The 18541-nt window shown below is 48.5% G+C and overlaps 2 protein-coding genes across 3 annotated transcripts; both read right to left on the bottom strand.

Annotated features, from left to right (window-relative positions):
• Positions 1 to 1710: 1710 nt before the first annotated feature.
• On the bottom strand, positions 1711 to 8115 carry LOC131901804 (uncharacterized). Of its 2 annotated transcripts, XM_059252877.1 has the most exons (11): positions 7948 to 8115; positions 7635 to 7799; positions 7341 to 7502; positions 7042 to 7206; positions 6746 to 6910; positions 6162 to 6316; positions 5787 to 5845; positions 5342 to 5478; positions 4412 to 4472; positions 4074 to 4203; positions 1711 to 2252 (listed from the first exon to the last, which is right to left on the bottom strand). In XM_059252877.1, the coding sequence occupies exons 1-10, from the start codon at positions 8106 to 8108 to the stop codon at positions 4078 to 4080; spliced, it is 1356 nt and encodes a 451-aa protein (XP_059108860.1). In that variant the 5' UTR covers positions 8109 to 8115; the 3' UTR covers positions 1711 to 2252; positions 4074 to 4077. The 2 variants fall into 2 exon arrangements, with proteins under 2 accessions (XP_059108860.1, XP_059108861.1); XM_059252878.1 differs by lacking the exon at positions 7042 to 7206.
• Positions 8116 to 8240: 125 nt separating this feature from the next.
• LOC131901813 (uncharacterized) lies at positions 8241 to 11287 on the bottom strand. Its single transcript, XM_059252887.1, has 6 exons — positions 11115 to 11287; positions 9431 to 9595; positions 9135 to 9299; positions 8839 to 9003; positions 8543 to 8707; positions 8241 to 8409 (listed from the first exon to the last, which is right to left on the bottom strand). The coding sequence occupies exons 2-6, from the start codon at positions 9589 to 9591 to the stop codon at positions 8241 to 8243; spliced, it is 825 nt and encodes a 274-aa protein (XP_059108870.1). The 5' UTR covers positions 9592 to 9595; positions 11115 to 11287.
• Positions 11288 to 18541: the final 7254 nt, after the last annotated feature.

The following is an 18541-nucleotide window of genomic DNA, read 5'->3' as shown; positions in this document are numbered from 1 at the left end:
ACACCTATAACTTGCTGTTGAGTCTCTAGCTCAACTTCTCTCCACCACTCAATCACTGCTCCATTCCTCTATCATTCCCACCTCTCCAGCAAATATTCATTAATCATAGTGACATTGGAAACTATATACACATATACACATATATACATATATACACACATATACACATATACACACATATATACACACATATATACATATATATATGTATATATATGCTTAACCTAGCAGCCTTTACAATCAAATGTCTTTCTGCAGTTAAAAATACCAAAGACAATGTAATCCAGATTCTCTGTGTAATTTCCATCTTTACGTGGCTTATTTTTATATTATTCTTATTGTCTCTTTAAAGACTTCATCTTTTAAAACTATTTCTTCTTAATGTAACTGCATATATTCCTTTTTCTCTCTCTTTGAAGCCTACACACACTGTAAACTGTTTGGAGGTTTATTCCATCTGAATCTGTATGATTGTGAATCTATAATCCATCTCTGACCAGGAGAGGTTTTAAACTGCTGAACTGCATGGCTAGGACCAGCAGCCTTGACTGCTGACTCCACCTACCTCAGCTCTTCAACATGACGGGGGTACCCAGGAAACTCATGCTTACCCTGCCAACTCTGGGTTCCACACTGCCATCAGGGAGCATGCAGCTGGCCCATAAACCCTTTTTGTCTGTATGAGTAAAAGCTAAATCTACCATGCAGTGCACTGCGCAGCTTGGAGACACCTCTGTGTACCACAGCAGGAATCTCTACCATGCTGCACTCAAGCCCACATGTTGTGAACCCACCATACTGTAGCTCAAGTCCACATGACACGGTGTCTCTGTACCTTGGCATCTCTATCTCATCCTGCATGAGACATGAAGTAGAAAGCTGTTCTTAGCTCAATTTTAGAATTTATTTTTAAGTTCTCTCAAGTTTTAGGTGGAAAGTCAAGCCAACACATTGGGCTGCCAAATGTAGTCGGAAGTTTCTCCTGTGTCCTGCTTGGTCCTGCAGCCGCTCAGACCCAAGTAAATACATATATATATTAATGTGTATTTACTTGGGTCTGAGCTTATATTAATTACAAACTGTATGGTCTATGGTAGGCTTCTTGCTTGCTAGCTCTTTTACCTCAAATTAACCCATTTCTATTAACCCATGTTTTGCCATGTGTTCTGTTTGGTGGCGCAGGCCTTTAATCCCAGCACTCTGGAGACAGAGCCAGGCGGATCTCTGTGAGTTTGAGTCCAGCCTGGTCTACAGAGTGAGTTCCAGGACAGGCACCAAAAACTACACAGAGAAACCCTGTCTCGAAAAACCCAAAACAAACAAAACAAAAACAAAAACAAACAAAACAAAACAAAACAAAACAAAAAAAACCCAACCACTAAAGTGAAACTTTTGCTTTACCGGAATAACTGATGCTGGTCAGCTGGGGCTGAAAAATCATCTGTGATTGAGAAGGGACCAGCATCATGGAGGTGAAATATTCTGGGATTATTTCCTCAGGGCCAGGACACAGAAGCTGTGGTCCAGAGGTTACTAAGGCTAAATTGCATGCTGACCGCCCTGCTTGGTAAGGTGTCTATTGTGGTACATGTTTTGAAGACATTAAGAAGCATGCTGAGTGGCTAAGGCTTGGAACATGTGGCAGGGTCAGAGTCCCAGAAGAGAGACCACTGGGGAAGGTATAACCAGTTACAGTGAAGACCTGAGTAGTGACTCTCACCAATGCTTTATTATTTGTTCACATACACAGGCCTAGACACAAATTGAAACTTCTCGTGTGTCCACATGCAAGTATTAAGTACAGGAGTGCCCAGGCACATATGCAATCACAAAACAAATGCAAACACTGGCATACTAACCCACTCAGAACCCCACCAACAGACTGGTCATATTATCATATTACCTACAGAACATACATTAAGAAGTGCCAACTTCCAAAGGAACAAGGGATGGAGGTACAATAACATACTATGTAAGCCAAGGAACGGACCTACATTATGAAGAGTCTGAAAGCTTATGAAATGCCTGAAGGCTTTTAAAGCACATTTGAGCATTTCAGACATGAATCACACAGAATATCAACTACTCAGTGCTTGAACAAGCCTTTACCCCCTCCTCTGGGCCCTTAAGCTCAAGAGGGAGGTGCAGTTCAGTAGGAAGTAGGTGCTCAGTAGGAAGTGAGATGGAGCCAACGAGTGCATCTGAATCACAGGATGGGCTGGGAGGCTTCACTGCTCCAACTCAAGCAAGACCTGAAGGTAGAAAAGATGGGATGAGGACCACCTAATGATCATGAATCCCTTGAATCCTTTCCTGACTCTCTCCTTTCTTCTTCATCTCCCATAACTGAAGATTTGTCACTGACACAAGTGCACAGACCTATTCCTGCCTGGATTCCCCACCTCCAGCCTCACCTTCCCTCATTCCTCCATCACTGGCCACCAACCTACTCTGGTGAAGCTCATATAAATATAACCTTCCTGATGTCAGGAAAAGTTCTTTGGATTTCTACTACCCACTTCTCCTGGCCTAGTCGTGTGTGTGTGTGTGTGTGTGTGTGTGTGTGTGTGTGTGGTGTGGAGATAGAGAGACAGAGAGACAGAGAGACAGAGATGGGGGGGGACATACATTGGTGTTTCTGAGTATGTGCTGGTAAGAGAAGGTCGGAGGACAGCCTGGGTATCAGTCTTTCCCTTCCTGTTTGATGGCTGCTTTGAGCCCTGTTTGAGGGCTCTAACAGAAACATGGTAGTTTAATTGAGGAAAACAAAACCTTTAACTATTTTCCTTCTGTCGTTCCTCACCATGTTTTAGAATGTTTGACTTTTAAAAATGCTGTTTGAGCTGCTGACTTGAGGCTTGTGAAAAACTGTCAGATGAATTTTGGCTTGAGATTAAGGCAGTACTCCTAACATTTCAGAAATGGCCCTAAACACACTTCTGCCATTTTTTCACTCCATGTTTATGTGAAGCAGCATCCTCGGCACTGACAATTATAAATTAAAAGTACCGATCAACTCTGAAAAATGTGGAAGATATTTCATGTCCCACAGTGTCAAATTTTTAGTTAAGATTTAACTCTTTGTGTTTAAATAAACAAACACACCCCTTTCCTTGGCACTGACATTTGTTTTATCTTTAACAAATGGTAAAACTACATGCATACCAAGGACTTGTATTAAAGTAAGTATCTTTGTAATTTATTGTCTGTAAATGTTTTATTTGTATATCTATCCTATGTGTCTATATCCTGGGGTCCTGTAAACATTTCTCAGTTGGAAAGGGGTTTCGAGACAGGAAACTTTAAGAATCCCTGGTATAGGTTTCATCTTCCACCCTTGCCAGACCCCTGTGATCAGCCACCTCCCCAGCTTCATCCTGCCCCTTCCATTCCAGCAGTTCTGGCCAGGGTGGCTTCCTCCTACACTCCGTAGGCCCCATTTGCCTCTGTGCTCAACAATGTCCAGCCTTGCTTCCCAGACACACTAGAGGTTTAATTCCCTTCTCAGCTCATACTGTCCTTGCCCTCTGGGTGGGTGAGTCATTTGAGATATGGTGGCAAAATACACCTTGAGAAGGAATCCAGGCTGCACATCTGAACTGAGATCTCCCCCGAGACTACACACACACACACACACACACACACACACACACACACACACACCCCTCCATGTATGTCTTCCACAGACCACCACCACAGTGTGCAGCAGACTGAGGACACAAGGCCTGGGTGAGGAATCAGGATGCTGGGTTCTATTTCTTCCAGTTGATATGCTGCCTGCCCTGGGGCAAGTCCCTGCAACCCCCCCCCCCCGGGGACCTCGGTCTCCTTCTCTCTCTTGACGTCAGGGCACCAGCCGATTACTGCTGAGCACAAAACTCGAGAGACCGAGCATTCACTGAATAATCCTCAAGTGCCCCTTCTGAAGTCAGCTTCAGAAGTCTGGGGTACCCAGCCCCAAAGTCATGCAAACCACCAACTTACCCCATGTATCCAGCTATGACCAACTTATCACAGAGCCTTCCACCTCCCAACCATCTCCATCCCATGCTCCTTTTCAAGAAGCCAGCTACCTGGTTAGCTGTGGGTCTGGCGCCAGGTCCAAGAAGAGTTCTTCAGAGTCATCAGGGCCTCGGCAGCCTCCAGTGTCTCCTGACACTCTAAGATCGCAGGAACCGAGGCCTGGTCAGAGGCAGTGGGGCCCTGCAAAGAAACAGGTGTGAGGAGAGCAGGAGCTGTGCAGCCAGCACCTCTTCTCAGAAGCACAATTTGTGCTTCCAGTGCCCTTCCAGTGCCCTTCCAGTGCCCAGTTGCCTCCAGTGCCCACTCCCAGCCCCTAGGCGGTCTGCTCTACACATCCACTTAGCTTCTCCCGCCCAAGTTTCCGGAACCCCAACTTCTCTGCAGGGACCTGCTGTTCTGGTGGATGATGCTCCATGGTGGAACATGGCAGGGGGCTCAGATCCGAGAGTCTGGAAACAAGAGGTGAGGGGATTAAACACTTGGGTGGGTGGGTAGCACCTATAGACAGAGACTGGCAGGGTTTCTGCCATACCAGAAGGTGGGACTCCAAAGGACTGTGGAAACCATAGACCCACCCCATGGCTTGGACATGTCCTTTGTCCTGCCCAGCCTGTTTTCCTTCCCACACCCCTTCTGACATATTTTTCCTGAGATATTATTAATCTGTACAAGCCTTTTTAAAATTCTCTCCCAGATACACAGTGAAGAAAACATCAGGGAACCATAAGTGTTTGCATTTTAATCTGCAAAGGCTCTGGAGAGACACGGTGACCTTCTGTTTTCAGGGAATGGTTCTTGCCAGCATTTTGTCCAGCCACCACAGATCACGAAGGACAAGCTGGACCACTTCCAGGAGGCTTTCTCTGTTGGCCTCTGGACTTTGCCATGGGCCTCTGTGGCCCTCGCCACCGTGTCCCTAGGTTTCACCAGGACCTTCTATCTCACCCATCTGTAGTGACACAGAGAAACAGGGCCCACGTGTTGAAGGCCCACTGTGTGGCAAGCCTTGTGCCGGTGCTTTCTTCAATGTGAGAGGTATAGGATGTTTTCTGCTACAATGACCTCTAGAAAAATGGGTGCTTGGAAAAATAAAGTCACTTGTACCAAGTCTCTGGAGTAGAAACTGTCAAATCAGGAGAGGCCCCTGTCCTTGCCCCACAGTCTGACACGCAGCCTTCTCCTTCCCCTACCTGTGTCCTCCTCCTTCCCATGATCCCCATGATCCTCCTCCTCCTGCGCCTACGGCAGCAAGTCCAGGGCTGGACACACACTGACCCATGACATGACACAACCAGCCCCACGGTCACTTTCTACTCACGAGTTGGATGAGGCAACAGCCTCATGGAGCTCCACGGAAGGAGAAACAATCAATTGCTGCCCCAAGGTCATTGTCACGTAGGGCGGAGATGAAACTGCTGGGGTCCAGCAGAAGAGCGGAGGCCCTTGGGAGCTCTCCTGCAGGGACAGAGATCACGGGGTTTGGGTTCCAGGCCAGCCAGGAAGAGAGGAGGGCTGGGCAAATTTTAGGCTGAGGGCAGGAACCCAGAATGTCAGGGCTCTGAAGACCCCACAGAACCCTCCTCCAATCTTAACACGCCCTGTTAGCGCTAAGAAGACAGGCCCGAGGAGAAGTGATGTTTCCCAGTGTCACAAAGCATTGTGCTGAACGATTAGCGGTGGAAGCCCTGACTTGAAGACACAGTGGAAAGGGTCTTGACAGTGACTGGTGGGCGCCTCCCACTCTAGCAACAGATTCTCCTTACCTCCTGGGGGCTTGTGAAGGGCAGGACTTCAGGCTGGCACACAGTGTTCTCCTTCCCTGCTGTAAAAGACCACCAATTCCTCCCCGCTGGCTGCCCGCCAGCTTCATCTGAAGACACTCACCACCATTCTGAGAACTCACGACTGGACCTTTTCAAACACCTCCTCCCCCCCCCCCCAAAAAAAAAAAATCTCTGCTTCCTGTCCACAAGTGCTGCCTACCATTGATAGGATCTTTTCCACCTGGGCCACTGAGGTCCAGGGTGTACTTGCCCAAGGTCACACTGCAATTCTGAGACAGGGCTGGTCACTGAGTTACTCAAGCTGTGCTTCCCTCCAACCAAACTCAGGCTCCCTCCCCAGCCAACGGCACTCACTGTGACCTCTTTTGGCAGAGGACTTCTTGCCCTGCCAGAGGGGTTTGTGGGCCACAGCCCCAGTCGCTCTTGGTAGTCGAATCTGTTTTCTCTTTAGCAGTGCACCATGCACCTTCTTCTCAGAACCCAGAGCAGGCAGGGCCTCGCTGTGTTCCCTACAGTAGGGGTTTGAAGGACTCCTGCTAGTCACGGGCCAGGGGGGACTGACCCCCTCTCCAACCCAGACACCATACTGTGCTGTGATGCTTTGTTTGTGTTCTGACAAATACAGCTTGCTTGGAGTCAGAGGGCAGAGCTAGCCACTAGTTAACCATAGAGGTCTGGAGGTCTGTACAGAGAGGAGACAGGAAGTGATAAGGCAGGGTGGAGAGAGGATCTAAGCCCTTTTAGTGGGAGGAACCAGAGAGGTAGGAAGCGACTGTGGCTGCTCCCCTGCTTCTCTGCTCTTTTAGGATTCTACCTCGATACCCGATTTCTGTTTTTTATTAATAAGATTAGTTAGATTTATGCCTCAACACACTCATGAGGAGGTGGCACAACTGGGACACTCGAGGACCCGAGAGTGTGAGGACCGGGTTTCTCACCTGGCTTTGGTCCCGGTGCCACAACTGTGGCCTCTGCCACGTTGATCTGCAGGTCCTCTGTGGCCAGGCTCTATTCCCAGTGGGGCTCCAGGCTGGTTCTCAGGGTTACATTCCGAGGTGGAGGGCCAGACCGGGACATCCACTTTGTCTTTTTGTTCCACGGTTCTGGGGTGGAGAGCAGAAACGCCACTGTATCCCCATGTGTATCCCAATGGCCATGGTATCCCCATGTGCAAAGGCAGCCTGACCCCCTTCCCAAAACAGACACCATACTCACGAGGACATGGGTTTCTCACCTGGCTTGGGTCCTGGCACAACTGTGGCCTCTGCCACGGTGACTTGCAGGTCCTCTGAGGCCAGGTTCTACTCCAAGTGGGGCTCCAGTCTTGTTCCCCACGTTGCATTCCGAGGTGGAGGGCCAGCCCGGCGGGACACTCACTTTATCTTTTTGTCCCGTGGTTCTGGGGTAGAGAGCAGAAATGCCACACTGTATCCCCATGAGTATCCCAATGGCCATGGTATCCCCATGTGCAAAGGCAGCCTGAACCCCCTCCCAACGCAGGCACCATACTCACGGGGAGGTTGGGTTTCTCACCTGGCTTGGGTCCTGGCGCAACTGTGGCCTCTGCCACGGTGATCTGCAGGTCCTCTGAGGCCAGACTCTGTTTCCAGTGGGGCTCCAGTCTTGTTCTCCATGATACTTTCCGAGGTGGAGGGCCAGCAGGGGACATCCACTTTGTCTTTTTGTTCCGTGCTTCTGGGGTGGAGAGCAGAAACACCACTGTATCCCCCCTGTGTATCCCAACGGCCACAGTATGCCCACATGCAAAGGCAGCCTGACCCCCTCCCCAACCCAGACACCATACTCACGAGGACATGGGTTTCTCACCTGGCTTGGGTCCTGGCGCCACAACTGTGGCCTCTGCCACGGTGATCTGCAGGTCCTCTGAGGCCTTGCTCCATTCCCAGTGGGGCTCCAGTCTTGCTCTCCATGGTACATTCCGAGGTGGAGGGCCAGCCCGGGACATCCACTTTGTCTTTTTGTTCCACGGCTCTGGGGTGGAGAGCAGAAATGCCACTGTATCCCCATGGCCACTGTATCCCCCTGTGTATCCCAATGGCCACTACATTCCCATGTGCAAAGGCAGCCTGACCCCCTCCCCAAGCCAGACACTATACTCACGAGGAGGCGGGTTTCTCACCTGACTTGGATCCTGGCGCCACAACTGTGGCCTCTGCCACGTTGATCTGCAGGTCCTCTGAGGCCAGCTTCAAATCCCAGTGGGGCTCCAGTCTTGTTCCCCATGTTACTTTCCAAGGTGGAGGGCTTGCAGTGGATATACACTTTGTCTTTTTGTTCCATGGTTCTGGGGTGGTGAGGAGAAACGCCACTGTATCTCCCTGTGTATCCCAATGGCCACGGTATGCCCATGTGCAAAGACAGCCTTGACCCCCTCCCCAACCCAGACGCTATACTCACGAGGAGGCGGGTTTCTCACCTGGCTTGGGTCATGGCGCCACAACTGTGGCCTCTGCCACGGTGGCTTGCAGGTCCTCTGAGGCCTTGTTCCATTCCCCATGGGGCTCCAGTCTTCTTCCCGATGTTACATTCCGAGTTGGGGGGCCAGCAGTGGATATACACTTTGTCTTTTTGTTCCATGGTTCTGGGGTGGAGAGCAGAAACGCCACTGTATCCCCCCTGTGTATCCCAATGGCCACGGTATGCCCATGTGCAAAGGCAGCCTGACCCCCCTCCCCAACCCAGACACCATACTCACGAGGAGGCGGGTTTCTCACCTGGCTTGGGTCCTGGCGCCACAACTGTGGCCTCTGCCACGTTGATCTTCAGGTCCTCTGAGGCCAGGTTCTATTCCCAGTGGGGCTCCAGTCTTGTTCTCCATGTTACTTTCCGAGTTGGAGGGCCAGCCCGGGACATCCACTTTGTCTCTTTGTTCCACGGCTCTGGGGTGGAGAGCAGAAATGCCACTGTATCCCCATGAGTATCCCAATGGCCACGGTATCCCCATGTGCAAAGGCAGCCTGACCCCCTCCCCAACCCAGACACCATACTCAGCAGGAGGCAGGTTTCTCACCTGACTTGGATCCTGGCGCCACAACTGTGGCCTCTGCCACGTTGATCTTCAGGTCCTCTGAGGCCAGGTTCTATTCCCAGTGGGGCTCCAGTCTTGCTCTCCATGTTACTTTCCGAGTTGGAGGGCCAGCCCGGGACATCCACTTTGTCTTTTTGTTCCACGGCTCTGGGGTGGAGAGCAGAAATGCCACTGTATCCCCATGAGTATCCCAATGGCCATGGTATCCCCATGTGCAAAGGCAGCCTGACCCCCTCCCCAACCCAGACACCATACTCACCAGGAGGCGGGTTTCTCACCTGACTTGGATCCTGGCGCCACAACTGTGGCCTCTGCCATGTTGATCTGCAGGTCCTCTGAGGCCAGGTTCTATTCCCAGTGGGGCTCCAATCTTGTTCTCCATGTTACTTTCCGTGTTGGAGGGCCAGCCCGGGACATCCACTTTGTCTTTTTGTTCCACGGCTCTGGGGTGGAGAGCAGAAATGCCGCTGTATCCCCATGAGTATCCCAATGGCCACGGTATCCCCATGTGCAAAGGCAGCCTGACCCCCTCCCCAACCCAGACACCATACTCACCAGGAGGCAGGTTTCTCACCTGACTTGGATCCTGGCGCCACAACTGTGGCCTCTGCCACGTTGATCTGCAGGTCCTCTGAAGCCAGGTTCTATTCCCAGTGGGGCTCCAGTCTTGTTCTCCATGTTACTTTCCAAGTTGGAGGGCCAGCCCGGGACATCCACTTTGTCTTTTTGCTCCATGGTTCTGGGGTAGAGAGCAGAAATGCCACTGTATCCCCCAGGGCCTAAGAGTAACTGCTCTTTCCTTAGCAAAATCCAAACCAAACCAAACCAAACCAACAAACATAACCAATGTCTGGTGACTAGAATCTTCTCCAACACACTCACCTCTACTCCTATCAATTCATCCTCTCATGGTTTTCTTTGGTCTTCATCTCCTCTTTGTACTCACAGTCTCCATCCTTCCCAGGTTGTCTCACTCACCCACCACCTCTCCTCACCACCACCCCGAAGAACTTGTTGGCATTGGCTCCTTTACAGGATCAGTCTTCTCAGACTCACTCCACACATCCCCTTTCCAGGAACACTCAAGGAGCCCAAGGCCTCCCTGGACAATCACACCAAAGCCCAGACACTGACAGCTGTCTTCCTGGTGCCCTCCATTCATTCACTCCAAAATTCACATGGGGAAATCTGCACCAAATACTCAGTAGTCTCATGGATACCCGGTGTTCAATTTTTCCCTTCAGCCTCCATTCAAGTTTTCCTCACACCACACTTTAATCTTAATTGTTACCTTGCTCTCCATTTCAACCGATTATCCTTTTGTCCTGCATCCCGCTCCCACACCTGCCCGTGAAATCATATTGTTCTTCTGAAGGCAGTGGACATATGAGTCATACCTAAAAACCCCACCACCCAGGAACCTGGGGTAGGCCGGTCACGACTGAGACTAACTGAGCTAGCTAATGAGACGCTGGGTTTCAAACAAACAATACTCTCACGAATTCCATCCAGACATTCTACACTTGTACACGTGACAGATGTTTGTTGAAGCCCATGCGGAGTACGAGGCCCTGACCTAGCCCAAAGACAAACTATCCGGCAGTCAGCTTTCTGTTGGCCCAACACGTATCCTCTGGTTTTTTTTTTTTCTTTTCTTTTCTTTCTTTTTTTTTTTTTGTTTTTTGTTTTTTTTTTTTTTTTGTTTTTGTTTTGTTTTGTTTTGTTTTTTTGAGACAGGGTTTCTCTGTGTAGTTTTGGTGCCTGTCCTGGATCTCGCTCTCTAGACCAGGCTGGCCTCGAACTCACAGAGATCCGCCTGGCTCTGCCTCCCGAGTGCTGGGATTAAAGGCGTGCGCCACGGCCGCCCCGGCCATGCACCCTCTTCTTTCACCAAACCCACGTTCTCTCCCCAGTTGTCCACCAGTCTTCCAGGCGCGCCTCAACGCTTCGACGGGTGGGACCGAGTATGGCTTCTTCTCTTCCCTCACACCCTCTCTCTCCCTGCCTCAACTGTTCTGTGGTAATTCCCAGACTGCCCGGCAGCCCGGAGAGAGGCGCTCTCTGAAGGGGTTGGGGTACGGCCTGTGGGGGGCGGCGCCTGTGTGGGCAGAAGGGCCGGGTGGGGGCGAGGAGTGTTCCTCCGGGTCGTTTCCCATCTCCAGCAGGGCTTCGCCTAAAGAGGCCTAAAAATGGAGGAGATGGGCACGTTGGCGTGAGGGAGGGAAGAAGAAAGGCACAGAAGAACGCGAAGGTCATACTTGTGGTTACTCCGGACTCCAGCCCTTCAGAATCAGGGAGTTGAGCCCGAGGGAGAAGACGCGGTTCTGGCCCTCGAGTCCTGTCCCTCCGTTGTGACTGGGTCTTCGGCTCCACTTCCTGCCGTGCGTGCCACAAAGGCCAATGAGCTCCCAGCACGCGTCAGTTGAAAACCCGCCCCCTGGTGGCCGCTCTGAGTCCCACTTCCGCCCACACGCGGATGTGGTGCCTGTAGGCCTCTAGTGGTTACTGGTGCTCACTCGACTAATCCAGCCTTTAGCACGGGAGGAACAAATGAGGGTTAGACCTCACATGGTGTTTTCTCATTCAGCAGCAGCCATCGGAAAACCCCAGAGAACACTTCCAATGTCTGAGAACACTGTGTTTCATCTTCTTTGAGTCTGTCTCTGAGCTTTCTTTTCTGTTCCAGGGATAAATCCCTAAATTTCTCTGCTAGCTCTACAGTGTCTTAAGTTTTTTTCTATCTATCTATCTATCTGTCTGTCTGTCTGTCTGTCTGTCTGTCTGTCTATCATCTATCTATCATCTATCTATCTATCTATCTATCTATCTATCTATCTATCATTTATCTATCATCTATCTATCTATCTATCTATCATCTGTCTATCTATCTATCTATCTATCTATCATCTATCTATCTATCATTTATTTATGGCAGGCCATTGCATGGCATGATGTCTGCTAGGAAACGTCCCTAATTCTTGCTCCACAGACCCAAATGTAACTTTCCTGTTCCTTATCTTTTGTTCTTCTATGTGTATGTGAGCATCTGCACGACAATTCCCCAGTGTACTCTCGGTTGCAATGAGTTCTGATTGCATTTTCTTTGATTCCGGGGATGAATTAAGAGGGAACTGGCTAGCCACAGGATACCCGGCCTTCCTACTCACCAGGTTGGCGTGTCTCTCCCTTTATGTGGCTCTGTCATATTTTTGTATCTTCCACTTTTGTTTTCAGTTTTTTCTTTTGTGCATTCCTGTCTGGTACATCTTGTGCCTTTTTTTTTTTTTTTTTTAAATCCCAGTGCACTCTAGACTATCGACACTTTCCTGTCATCTGATATCTGCTTAGCAGGAAAAACTTCATTTGCCTCTAATTTACAGAAATACACTGGACTTTTTAACTGGTGCATTGTTCCTAAAGTCAGGCACCGGATTAAATCCCATTATGTTAGAACACACATGCACGCGCGCGCACACACATAAGTTCTGAGTTTTTTCTCTGCATCTCAGTTAATTCAACAGTTTATGTTTTGTTGTTGCTGTTGTTATTTGTTGTTGTTTTCAGTGTTAGCTTGGCTCCTCAGAATGCAGTCTGATAAGGACAGGGGTTGAGGGGCTTGTTTGAGTTGTTGCTACTTTTAGTAAAATGTCACCAACATTTTCAGATGAAAATACTTTTTTCTGGCTCTCCCTTTCTGTGCTCACTTTCAAAGACATTCCTTCATCCACTCACCCTCCCAGTCTCCTTACTTCCTTTCCTGCCTGTCTCCCTCTCTTCTTTGCTCCAAAGTCTCATTCTTTCCTTCCTTTCTTGTTTTTCCCTTGTCCATTTCTATTAAAAGATTAATGAACATCCCTTGTGCAGATTTTAAATGTCTTCTTCAAAAATCACAAATGCACTGCGCCTGCCTGGAAGCATTTGTGGCTCTATTGGTTCTTTTGTGAACATGGTGCATGGCATTCATAGATTCTTCCCAATATTGCTAGCTAAGCTCACTTTTAATTTAAAAAAAAAAAAGTGTGTACCACAGGGGATAGCATATGCTTTGGCATATTCTAAACTTAAACACGCCTTTAATCCCAGCACTCGGGAGGCAGAGCCAGGTGAATCTGCTCTACAGAGTGAGATCCAGGACAGGCACCAAAACTACATAGAGGAACCCTGCCTCGAAAACAAAACAATAAATAAAATAAAATAAAATAAAAATAAACATATACTGCTTTGTACACTCTAGAGCAAGCGACTGCATGTGTTAACAGCACAGACCTTCTTCTGAAGTCCCCTTCCACTCCCAGAAATCTAATATGAGCTGAGCTTTGTTCTCCTGTCCAAGAATTTTTTTTTTTTAAAAAAATACACTAAAAATCTAACAGCTGTGGCAGATTATTTTCCATATATTGGAAACTTTGGTCTGATCCACACTTGTGTAGTAGTCTAGTGTCTTCCCTTCCTGGGGGACACTGGCATGGTGTTTCTTTCCACCATACTAACTTGACCAGACTCTAAAGGACCAAGCTCAAAAACCTCTGCTACTCATGGGTAGTTTCAATATACAGGAACTGTGAGTCACTTCAAGTTCCTCTATTGTGCCTGGCAGCAGGTTAAGACAGTGGGGACAGCAAAATCGGCCAGATGCCCTCATAGACCTCACAGTCTAGAGACAAGTTACTCTCAGGAGATAGGCCAACAGTGGTAAGCCCCCATGAGCTTGCTGACACTCTCTCATTGTGCGGGACATCCTGCAGGTTCTAGATACTATGTTAGTAAAATTCTTGAGTGAGATATTATTTATTGCATCTCAATTTACTGATGAGAAATCTGAGGCCAGGGTATCAAATATGACTTGCTTGTTGTCGCATGGTATATACATGGGAGGCCGAGTCTTTGAACCATGCCTGACCACAGTGCTCTATGGTTTACCTATAGTGGGTAGCCATTCCAGTTTTGATCTGGAAGTTCCAACCCCCATTGAGACTTCGGCAACTGTCACGCCTACTCTTGTTGGCCCATATTTAAATCACTTAGACCCTGCAGTACACACAAAATGTCCTTTCTTTCCTCTCATTGACATTTATCCCCATTTCTGAATTTTTGTTACCTAATGCCATAAACAACTAAAATATACAAAGGAGCGGGGGGCATGCACTCGACAAGGAAGCCAACGTTCTGGATAAAACGCAAAAGTTAATGTACTGTATGGGCCAGGGTGAGGGCTTGGGGTGGGTTGAAAGAAAATGGCCCCCTCAGGGAGTGGCACTTTTAGGAGGTCTGACCTTGTTGAAGGAAATGTGTCACTGTGGGGGTGGGCTTTGAGGTCCCATTTACTCAAGCTTCCCTCGGTGTGACAGTCAGTCAACTTCCTGTTGCCTCTGAGTCAAGATGTAAGCACTCTCGGCTCCAGCACCATGTCTGCCAGCACGCCACCATGCTCCCCGCCCTGATGATAATGGACTGAGCCTCTGAAACTGTAAGCCAGCCATCTACATGAAATGTTTCCTTTATAAGAGATGCTGTGCTCGTGGTGTCTTTTCCACAGCAATAGGAACCTAACTAAGACGGGGCCCAGCAGGGTAAAGTGCTTACTGAGAAACCCAAAGACCCAAGTTTACTCCCCAGAATCTGCACTATGGAAGGAGAGAATCGACTCCCACAACTTGTTCCCTGACTTCCACACTGGCATACTTGGGAACACGCGCACACACACACACACAGACACACACACACACACACACACACACACAGACACACACACAGAGAGAGAGAGAGAGAGAGAGAGACAGAGAGAGAGAGAGACAGAGAGAGACAGAGAGAGAGAGAGAGAGATTGAAATAAAGTTAATGTCATCATACAAAACTCAAAGCTCAATTGCTTCCTCTATTTTATAACAGTCAAACAGGAGTAATAAAACATTGACTTAGAATTGGATGTGATCACAAATACTTGTGCTCCCAGCACTTTGGAGAGAGAGGCAGAAGGATGCCTATCAAGTTCAGGGACAATCTGTTCTACATAGGGACACTTGTCTCACGAGGAAAAACAGGCCAAATAACAAGAACGACAGCAACACGGTCTCTTAGTGGTCACAAAAGCATCCAGATAGTAAACTAAGAACAAAGCTGGGCTGCAGCGGTGGCTCAGTAGATAAACTACTTGCTAAGCATGCATGAGGAACTGAGTTTGACCCCCAGATCCCACCTGAAAAAGCAGGGCTTGGTGATACACGCTTCTGATTCCAGAGCGAGCTGTGGAGGTGGTAAGACAGATAGATTCCTGGGCCTGCTGGACAGCCAACCTACCTAATTGACTAACCCCGGGGTTCAGCGGGAAGCTCTGTCTGAAAACAGGCGAAAGGGAATGTAGAGTGCTCATGAGGAAGGACACCGGATGTTCATCTCTATCCTCAGTACACACATGCACAATTGCAACGAGATGAATACACTCACACGTACACACAACACACACACACACACACACACACACACACACACACACACACACACACACACAGAAAGGCCAAAGCTAATTAATAGACATCACTGCAATTGAAAGCAATTGTCTCCTTGAAACAGAAAGTTCTATCATTAGCTCAGTTAGTCTGAACCTATCTGCATCTTTGAGGAATGGAGACCGCAGGATTGGCGCATTAAAAACAAAACAACAATGGAAAATAAAGAGCTGTAGCCAAGGCCCACCTCCAGACAAAGGAATGAAAATCTCTAGGGAACATTTTTCAGGCAAAGACTTCTAAAGTGGTATCTTGTTGAGAAGTGTAGATCTTAAAGCAATAGCCACTGAAAACAAGAGCAACCAGGCCCACAGCCAGGCAAGATGGCCACACCACACCTTCAATTCCACCCCTAAGAAGGCTGAGTCAAGTGGACCACCACAAGTTTGAGGCCACCAAGGACTCCCTAGTGAGCTGCATGCTGAGCTCCAGAGGGAGGAAAAAAAAATAAACAAAACACACAGACACAGATTAACATGCCCTCAGCGTGATTCCAAATCACAAAATGGATCGTATTATTGGAGGGACATCAGCCCACTCGAACGTGTGGCTCTGGCAGGCCCTGTCCTTCTCCCCACTTCCCTCTGCCTTGCTAAAGTCTCTTAGTTTACGTGCCTGAAGCTGGCTGGCCCTCAAGGTCCATTCCCTTATTGGCCAATCCCTCCTCCTAAGGCTGACTACCAAGGTCCAGCTATCAAAGTATTGAAATCCAGCAATCAAAAGCCCCCTGGGACTCACCTAAGCAACACGTCCAGTTGAAATTAAGCACCTCTTCCTAACACGGAGTTTCCTTCTTCCCTTTACGAACTGCCGTTTACCTATGTGCCACATCTGTCTCCTCTCTGTCCAGAGGCAGTCCTTAGTCACTTTGGGACAAATAACCCTTCCCCCTTCCCTTGGTATCCTCCCCCTTATCCCTCTTCCTCTTTCTCCTGTCTTTGTCCCTTGTCTGTTGTTCAAATCTTTGACGTTGTTTTAACAAACACCCAGAGCCAGATATCAGGGTGAAAGCTGAAAGTGCAGAGAAGCAGAGCAGCCAGCCACTAGTTCTTACCTGTACGAAATCCTCAGTCTAAAGAGAGTGAGTTCCTGTTTCCTCACGCCTATATAACCTTTCTCTGCCCAGACATCACTTCCTGGGATTAAAGGCGTGTGTGCTTCCCAGTACTGGGACTAAAGGTGTATGACGCCACTGCCTGACTCAGTTCCCAGTGTGGCCTCGAACTCACAGAGATCCAGATGGATCTCTTCCTCCCGAGTGAGAGCAGTAAGGGTGTGTGCCACCACTGCCTGGCCTCTATCTCTAATCTAGTGGCTGGCTCTGTCCTCTGATTCTCAGGCAAGTTTATTGGGGTACACAATATGTCACCACATTTATCCCTCCCCTCTGTCCCTCTGGGGCTAGTAAATCTCCTTTGTGCTGAGAACTTGGTCTGACAACTAGGACTTGGGGGGGGGGGGAGTCCTGAGCTGATAACTTTCCTTTCTATTACAAACGTCTTTCCTTTTTATCATGGAAAGTGTGGAGGATCAGGCATCAGCTTCTTGTTCTTTATCCATTTTTGGTTATCCGTGGGAATGTTTTAAAAAAAAATTTTCATTTTATTGAAAATAGATTCTTTTGTATACACTATATCCTGATTACGGTTTCCCCCTCTCTCTACTCCTCCCCCCAGTTCCTTCTCTCCTCCCCTCCCCTCCAGATCCACTCCCTTTCGTCTCTCATTAGAAAAAAAAAGGGCTTCTAAGAGACAACAACCAAAGATGACAGGATAAAATACAATAAGATGAAGCAAAAAACTATCATATGGAAGTTAGACAAGGCAAGTGAACAGGAGGAGAAGGGCCCCCAAAGGCAGGCACAAGAGTCCGAGACCAACTCATTCTCCTGTCACGAGTCCCATAGACACACCAAGTTAAAGCTATAATATATATAATGCCAGAGGACCAGCGCAGACCCATGTAGGCCCTGTGCTTGCTGCCTCAGTCCTGTGTGCTCATAGGCATCTGACTTAGTTGCTTCAGAGGGCCTTGTTTTCCTGGTGTCCTCCATCCCCTCTGACTCTCACATTCTTTCTGCCTCCTCTTCAGTGGGAGTCTCTGAGCTCTGAGGGGGAGGGATTTGATAGAGACCTCCCATTTTGACTCTCTTCCCTCCAAGGAATGTCTGACTTGCGGGCCTCTGCATCTGTTCCCATCTGCTGCCGGAGGAAGCCTCTTTGGTGATGGACTGGGCAAGGCACTATTCTATGAGTTATAGCACATATCATTAGGTGTCATTTTATTCATGCTTTTTTTCTTTTTATAGACCAGTAGTGCTAGGTTTAACCTCAGAGGTTAATTAAACAAGTGACCCCCGGATCAAATTCTGGTAGGGTTTACATTTACAAAAGTCTTTTAAACACTGGTAGATGTCAGAGAGTCCTCACAATTTAAGTATGCTTAGATGTTCAAGTCAGCTATTCTCTACAGCTAAGACGGGTCAGTTGGACGTCTCAGGAAGGACGCTAGTAGTGGCACTTAATATAGAGTGGTGCTTCTTTCACATTCTCCGAATCAAGTTTCTGATGCAGGCATGGGGGAGATGTACGTGCTCACCGTGTCTTTCTAAAATGCCCAAATCCTCCTTTTGACAAGATCTGTATCTTCAAAGTCGGAACCAAAGCGAAACTTTTTCCCATTAAAAAATGAATCCACAAGACGCTTTGCCTACAACTGTACTGTACCCTTGACAAATCCCCCAGTGGGCAGTCTCCCTAATAAGTGAAGGCCTTTATGTCTTGAAACAACCTTTCCTCATTTCTCAGGGTTGGGAAGCAATACCACGGCAAGTAGCAAAGACACATTTTTCCTTAAGAACACATGCGTCGCCTTAGAGAGGTCTCCTCAAACACAGTGAGTCCCATCTGGCCTGGAGAGGGCGCTCCGTAGCTACAGTGCTGGCTGCACTAGAGGACCAAATAAGTTTGACCCCTATAGCCCAGGGGGACAAAGCAGGGCATGGTGGCACCTGCTTCCAACAGCAGAACTGCTAGTCTGTAGTCCCCTTTGCCTGGCTTTACGTTGGCTGCTTTATGTCCGGGCTGTTCATTTATTTTTTAGTGAACTTTTCTATAAGCTGGACAGTGAAGTTCCAGCTCCTTCCTGTGTTTGAAAATACAAACAGTCCATCCAAATGTG

This window comes from Peromyscus eremicus, unplaced genomic scaffold (genome assembly GCF_949786415.1).
Source record: "Peromyscus eremicus unplaced genomic scaffold, PerEre_H2_v1 PerEre#2#unplaced_432, whole genome shotgun sequence".
Lineage (NCBI taxonomy): Eukaryota > Metazoa > Chordata > Mammalia > Rodentia > Cricetidae > Peromyscus > Peromyscus eremicus.
This window is presented reverse-complemented; position numbering and strand designations above follow the sequence as displayed.